The 7,118-nt window shown below is 39.4% G+C and overlaps 1 protein-coding gene across 1 annotated transcript; it reads right to left on the minus strand.

Annotated features, from left to right (window-relative positions):
- Nucleotides 1–4,624: 4,624 nt before the first annotated feature.
- Nucleotides 4,625–6,327, minus strand: LOC130980933 (uncharacterized). The gene is made up of 3 exons (XM_057904574.1): nucleotides 5,909–6,327; nucleotides 5,556–5,824; nucleotides 4,625–5,277 (listed from the first exon to the last, which is right to left on the minus strand). Exons 1-3 carry the CDS (start codon nucleotides 6,325–6,327, stop codon nucleotides 4,625–4,627), a joined length of 1,341 nt encoding a protein of 446 aa, XP_057760557.1.
- Nucleotides 6,328–7,118: the final 791 nt, after the last annotated feature.

A 7,118-nucleotide genomic window follows, 5' to 3' on the forward strand; every position in this document is an offset into this window, starting at 1 on the left:
CTTAAATCATGGGTTGCCTCCCATGAAGCGCTCTTTTATTGTCACTAGCTTGACATTGGCCCCCCCTTAGGGTGGTTGATGGCTGTGATGTCTCAACTTGTCCCCCCCCCCCACTGTGAGCTTCCTTTTTGTTCCTTGATGCTCAATTTCAACATGCTCAAGTGAGAGTATTTTGCTAACAGTGTAGTGGTCATTAGCTTGTTGGCTTGTTCCCAACTGTTGGTAGATTAATTGCACTTTATCACCTTTGGAAAACCCCTCAGTTGAGATTTTCTTGTTCTTCCATCCTTTGTAAGCCTTTTTCTTGCTTTTCTTTCTTCTTCTTATTACTCCTTCTTTTTCGACAGCAACTTTTATTTTGGGATTCTCCTTCTCAGTTAGCACTTCAATTCCTTCTTGATTTCCCTCTTCACTTTGCACAGTCTCATTCTTCTCTTGCCCTGCTATGTTGTTTGTTTCTTGCCTTGGAAGTTGATTATCAACTGTCTTGCTAGTTCCTTCCTTCCATTGCAAGCTTCTTTTGTCAATTTCCATGCAGTTGTTCTTCTCATCAATGAGTTGTATTTCTTGTAATACATTCAAAGTGATGTTTTCATCATGCATTTTGAGGGTTAGCTTTCCTTCCTCCACGTCTATAATGGCCCTAGCAGTGGCCAAGAATGGTCTCCCAAGTATAATGGAATCACCTTCATCCTCATCTGAGTCTAAGACCACAAAATCCGCAGGAAATATGAATTTGTCCACCTTAACTAGAAGGTTTTCAATCATACCCCTAGGGCATATTACTGACTTATCCACTAGTTCCAGAGACATTTGTGTTGGCTTCACTTCCTCTATGCAAAGCTTTTTCACTAAGGAAGAGGGTATTAGGTTGATACTTATCCCTAAGTCACACATCGCCTTGTTGATGGTCAATCTCCCAATGGTACAGGGTAGAAAGAAACTTCCAGGGTCTTCAAGCTTAGGGGGAAGCCCTTTTTGAATCAATGCTCTGCATTCCTCAGTAAGTAGTATAGTCTCTTTCTCATGCCAACTTCTCTTTTTATTGATAAGCTCTTTCAGAAACTTGGCATACAGAGGCATTTGCTCTAATGTCTCAGCCAAAGGAATGTTTATCTCTAGCTTCTTGAAAGTCTTAAGGAACTTATGGAAGTGTTGATCCTTTGCTTCCTTGTTGAATCTTTGAGGATATGGCAGTGGAGGTGTAAAGCTCTTCTCCACTTGCTGCTATCTTGGAGCTGGCTCTTCCATGATCTGCTTCCCTTTCTTCAAATTTTGTGGTTGGTTGTTCTTCTCTGTGAGCTTCTCTGGGACATTTTTGCTTGTTGTCATGTCCTTGTTGCTAGCTTCCTCTTTTTCTGTTGGTTCTTTGTTGCTGTCCATAGGCTTCTTGGTTGCCTCTTTGTTGTCCACCAATATCTTTTCACTCCTTAGTTGTATGGCTTTGCACTCTTCTTTTGGATTAGGAATGGTGTCACTTGGTAATGAGCTTGATGGCCTCTCTACTACAATTTGCTTGAAGAGCTGTCCAATCTGCCTCTCCATATTCTTCATGGAGGCTTCCTGGTTCTTGGTCATCATCTCTTGGTGCTTCATCATTTTCTCCATTAACATCTCCAGATTGATAATTCTCTGAGAGTCTTGTGAGATTGGTTGGTTGTAGAGTGTTGATGGTTGATGATAAGTGTTTTGGTTGGTGGTTTGGTTATTGGATGGATAATGGTTAGAGGTGGGGTAGTTATTTTGGGGTTTTCTGTAGGGGTTTTGGTTAGTGTTCTGCTGGTTGTAGTTTTGGTTGTTCTTTGGAGTGTTTTGATTTGAATTCCTTTTCCATGGTTGTTGATTCTGGTTGTGGCCATCTCCCCACCTAAGGTTTGGGTGGTTCTTCCAGGATGGGTTATAAGTGTCACTATACACTTCATTTGATCCAGAGCCTTGGTTATGCATATACTGCACTTGCTCTTGTTGCTGTTCTTCTTGGTTTTCTTCATTCTGCCCCCAAGGAGTTGATGGTTGGCTTGTGGCACTCACTGATGCAACTTGTAGGTTGTCAATTCTCTTGGCCATTTGCTCAAATTGTTGCTGAATTTGCTGCTGCATCACTTTGTGTTGGGCTAGGATTGTGTCTACTCCTTCCAATTCTAGCACTCCTTTCCTCTGTGATGGTTGGCGTTGCCTTTGGTGAGCAAAGAAATATTGGTTGTTCACCACCATGTCAATGAGGTTTTGAGCCTCCTCAGCAGTCTTCATCAGTTGCAAAGAGCCTCCAGCTGAGTGATCAAGTGCCTCTTAAGCCTTTAGAGTGAGTCCTTCATAGACGTTTAGCAGCTTGTCCCACTCAATAAACATTTCTGGTGGGCATTTCCTGAGCAGAGCCTTATATCTCTCCCATACCTCATATAGAGTTTCAGCATCCAATTGTGTGAATGTTTGCACTTCAGTCTTCAATATAATAATCCTCTGGGGTGGGTAAAATTTGGCAAGAAACTTGCTCACCAAATCTTCCCAAGTGTTTATGCTCTCCTTTGGGAATATTTCTAGCCATTCAGTGGCTTTGTCTCTGAGGGAGAACAAAAATAACAGTAGCTTGTAAATATCAGGGTGCATTCCATTGCTTTTGACAGTATCACAAATCCTCAGGAAGATGGATAAGTGTTGGTTTGGATCTTCAAGTGGCCTCCACCAAAGGAACAGTTGTTTTGGACCAATGTGATGAGTTGTGGCTTCAATTCAAAGTTATTTGCATTGACATTAGGGGTAAGAATGCTACTCCCACAATGTCTAGAGTTTGCAAATGTATAAGAGGCCAGTACTCTCCTCTGTGGTTGGCCATTGTTGTTGATCACTCCTTCTGGAGGATTAGGATTAGAGAGATCCCCTTCCATTTCATGGTATTCCACCTCAGAATCTTCCTCTCCAACAACAGCCTTCCCTCTAGCTTCTCTTCTTATCCTTCTGAGAGTCCTTTCGTCTTGTTCACAAAAGATAGGTATAGCTCTCCTTGTACCTGACATACAAACCAAAACACAAGAAACACAAAAACCAGAAAACCAGTAAAACTTCAATCTATTGCTAGAATGAAGTTTTGGTTAGTTTAGGCAAAAATTCAAACAGTTAATGTGTTAGTCCAAAAATAAAAGAAAATGCTTAATCTAGATCACCACCTCACTTAATCATTGTCAATCTATTTCAATCCCCGGCAACGGCGCCAAAAACTTGATGGTGTTTGCAAAACGATCCAACACAAAACTCACCGGCAAGTGTACTGGGTCGCATCAAGTAATAATAACTCACATGAGTGAGGTCGATCCCACAGGGATTGAAGGATTAAGCAATTTTAGTTTAGTGGTTGATTTAGTCAAGTGATCAAGAGTTGATTTGAGTGATTTGTGATTAACAGAAGCTAAATTGCATGAATTGTAAAGGGAGATAGGAGAAATTGCAGTAAATTAAAGAGAACGGAAAGTAAAAGTGCTCAATCTTAAAGAACAAGTAATTAAATGGCAGAAACTTAAAGTGCAAGAAATGTAAATTGTAGAAGCTTAGAGTGCAAGAAATGTAAATTGCTTGAATATTAAAGGGAGTAGGGAACTGGGATTGCAGAATTTAAACAAAGAAAAAGAAATTGCAACAAGCAGGAAAGTAAAAAATGAACTGAATTGAAGCAGATTTCAAACAGAAGAACAAATTGGCTTAAAGAAGCCTCAGCAGATAAACAGAAAGAAAAATGCAAGATCTCAGGGGTCAAGAGACTAGAAAACCAAGTCTAGATCTCACTACCTTCCTTGATCCAATCCAAAATTCGATTGCAAGAGAATTTAAAATCAAACAGCAGAGGAACTAAATTCAAATCTTGATTTCTCAAATGATGCAGTAAATCAAAACAGAGAGAGATCTCAAGGTGAGATTGAGACAGAATTTCCTCAATTCTCAACACCCAAGACTCAAACAAAGTGTGTAGAAAAGAAAACAAGAAAACAAGAAATAAATCCTGAACTTTATTTGCATCCCATCCCTCTCCTTCTTTTATCAACTCACTCACTTTTCAAAGTTGACAATCCACACACCTTCCCAATTTTTCTTTTCCTGCCACCTAGTTGTCTTCCCAAATATCTATTTCAGTTCCACTTCCTACACTCGACCAGCCCTTTCTTTTGACAAAATCTCTTCCTTCCAACATGCTCTTCCATATCCATGATGTGTTTCTTCCTTCTTCTGCCTCCCATAGATTGCAATTAGGAAATGACCTTCAAAATTCGAGCCCATATAACATCCTCCTCTTTTAGCAGCCTCCATGCTTGTTTAGCCAAGTGTGCTATATTTTGACATTCTAAGTCTTTAAATCACAAGCCTCCATTCTTTTTACTCGTTGTCATTTTTGTACAACTCTTCCAATAAATGTTTCTTTCTTTTTCATTATTCGACCACCAAAATCTGGCTGTTGCTGCTTCGATTCTTTTGCAGAAGGATATTGGAAATTTAATGACATTCATAGCATAGCTTGGAATTGCCTGTATTACCGCTTTTATCAAGACCTCCTTACCAGCTTGATTTAATAATTTTTCTTTCTATCCTTTCATTTTATCTAGTATTTTTTCCTCTATCCATTCCAGTGCTTTATTTTTTATCTTCCCCATCTCGCTGGCAGTCCGAGATATCTTCCAGGGTCTTCCCACGACGCCATGCCCGTGATCTCTTCTATGTTCACCCTACTCTGGATAGGTACCTGACTTCCAAAAATCAACCCGGACTTCTCAGTGTTGATTCTTTGTCCTGATGCCTCCGTATATTTGTTTATAATCTGAATGAGTTGATAGATCTCATCTTCTTGTGCCCCTGTAAAAATGATACAATCATTAGCAAATAGAAGATGAGTAATAGGCGGCGCTGTGGGAGCTAATCTAATTCCTGAAATTAAATTATCTCTCGCAGCCTTTTCCATGAGTATAGTAAAGCTTTCAGCAGCCAAAATAAAGAGATAAGGTGATAGAGGATCTCCCTGTCTAAGCTCTCTTTGAGGACCGATTCTTCTGGACAATTTTCCATTTATCTTGAACCTATAACTAGCACTCTTCACACAGTTCATCATCAACTTAACCCACTCGTTACAAAAACCGAAAGCTTCCAGGACCCTTTCCAAAAAATCCCATTCCAATCTGTCATATGCCTTATTCATGTCTAATTTGATGGCTAAATCTTTGTTTCCAAGACTTCCTTTTTTGCTAAATTTGTGAAAAGCTTCTTGAACTATAATTATATTATCCTGTATAAGTCTACCTTTCACAAAAGCACTTTGAACCAGAGAAATGATATCATCTAGTACTTTCCTTAACCTTCCCACCAAGACCCTAGTTATAATCTTGTACACAAAATTGCAACAACTTATGGGTCTAAGGTGATTTAAGCTTTCTGGTTGACTAATTTTGGGAATCAAAACAACTGTTATCTCACTTAAATCTTCCGGTATGATACCTTCTTCAAAAAATTGTTTGACTATTCCACATACTTCTTTACTCAATATATCCCAATATTTTTGAAAAATAACCCATTTAAACCATCTGGACCCGGCGCCTTTAAGCCCCCCATACTGAAGGTTGCCTCCTTAATTTCTTCATCCTTGATCTTTGCCATCAATTCTTCATTCATCTCTCTAGTGACTCTTCTAGTCCTAGGTATCTCTCTTATGCACTCCTCCATGTTTTTGACCCCAATAGATGTGTACAGCTTGGTGAAATGCCCTTCCACTAGTCTCATTATATTATCCTCTCCTTGAATCCACTGTCCTGATTCATTTCTCAATTTATCAATTCTATTCCTATTTCTTCTGTGGATCGTTATAGCATGAAAGAAAGTTGTATTCCTATTTCCCCATTTTAACCATTTCAGCCTTGATCTTTGTCCTCAATACTTCTCTTCCTGCTTCCATAGCTCTGAGATTTGACTTTTCAGCTCATTTGCTCTCCTCTGTTCACTTTCTGACATATCAAATTTCTGAATGTGTTGTAATTCTGTTTTCTTTCTTTCAATTTCTTTATCTGCTCTCTTAAACTTCCTTCTACTCCATTCTGTTAACTCCCTCTTGCATCTATTTCTCTTTCTTACAAACTGATTCCAACAGCTTCTATTCCCGTCGTCCAAATGCCAGCTCCGCTTGATCACCTCCTTACACTCCTCATGCTCTGCCCAAAAGGCCTCAAACCTGAATTCCTTCTTTATCCGGACCAGCGGCTGTGTTTTCAAAATTAAAGCGCAGTGATCTGAACTTACTGCCGGTGAAGCTTTCAAAATAGCATTCTGGTATATTTGCATCCATTTCCAATTCACCATTACCCTATCCAACTTTTCCTTAGTGATGAAGTTATTTCTTGGATTACTAAACCATGTAAACTTACTCCCTTTGAGGTCCACATCTATTAAGCCATTATCATCCACAAATCTTCTAAAGGTTTCTAAATAGATCCTAGGCTGCGGATAATGCCCACCTTTTCGTCTTGACTTAAAACATCGTTGAAATCGCCCAAAAAAGCCTGGGGTTCTTCCCTATTCATATTGCTTTCCATGAGTTCTTTCCATAGTTTTCTTCTTCTTTGAAAAAGTGGATTTCCATACACAAAGATACCCTGCCAACTCAAGTCATTATTCATATTAATCCTAGCTTTGATAAAATTATCACACCACTCATAAACATTAATATTAGCATTAGCTTTCCATAACAAACATAGCCCGCCGGACAAGCCCCGGAGTTCTACACAAAACATATTATCAAAATGAAGCCTTCTTTTTATCCTAATCATTTTATCTTGCCTAGCCCTAGTTTCCATAAGAAACACTATGAGCGGCTTTACTTTTTTACATAGATTATATAATTCGGATATTGTCGGGACAGCCGCAATTCTCTGACAATTCCAGCTAATGATACTCATGGCTGAGGGCGGGCCATGCTAAGGCCCGCCTCCTCAGCCATTTGTAATCCCCTAAACTGACCAGAAGCATTCAGAAATAAGTCATACTCCCCTCTTTCCAGTGTATTGCTGTTGTTCTTTATCTTCTTAGGCATCCTGACCTCTTGATCCTCCTTCCATTCCTCATTTGTAAGCATTAGCACCTGTTTATTCTCT

Source organism: Arachis stenosperma, chromosome 5, assembly GCF_014773155.1.
Source record: "Arachis stenosperma cultivar V10309 chromosome 5, arast.V10309.gnm1.PFL2, whole genome shotgun sequence".
Classification (NCBI taxonomy): Eukaryota; Viridiplantae; Streptophyta; class Magnoliopsida; order Fabales; family Fabaceae; genus Arachis; species Arachis stenosperma.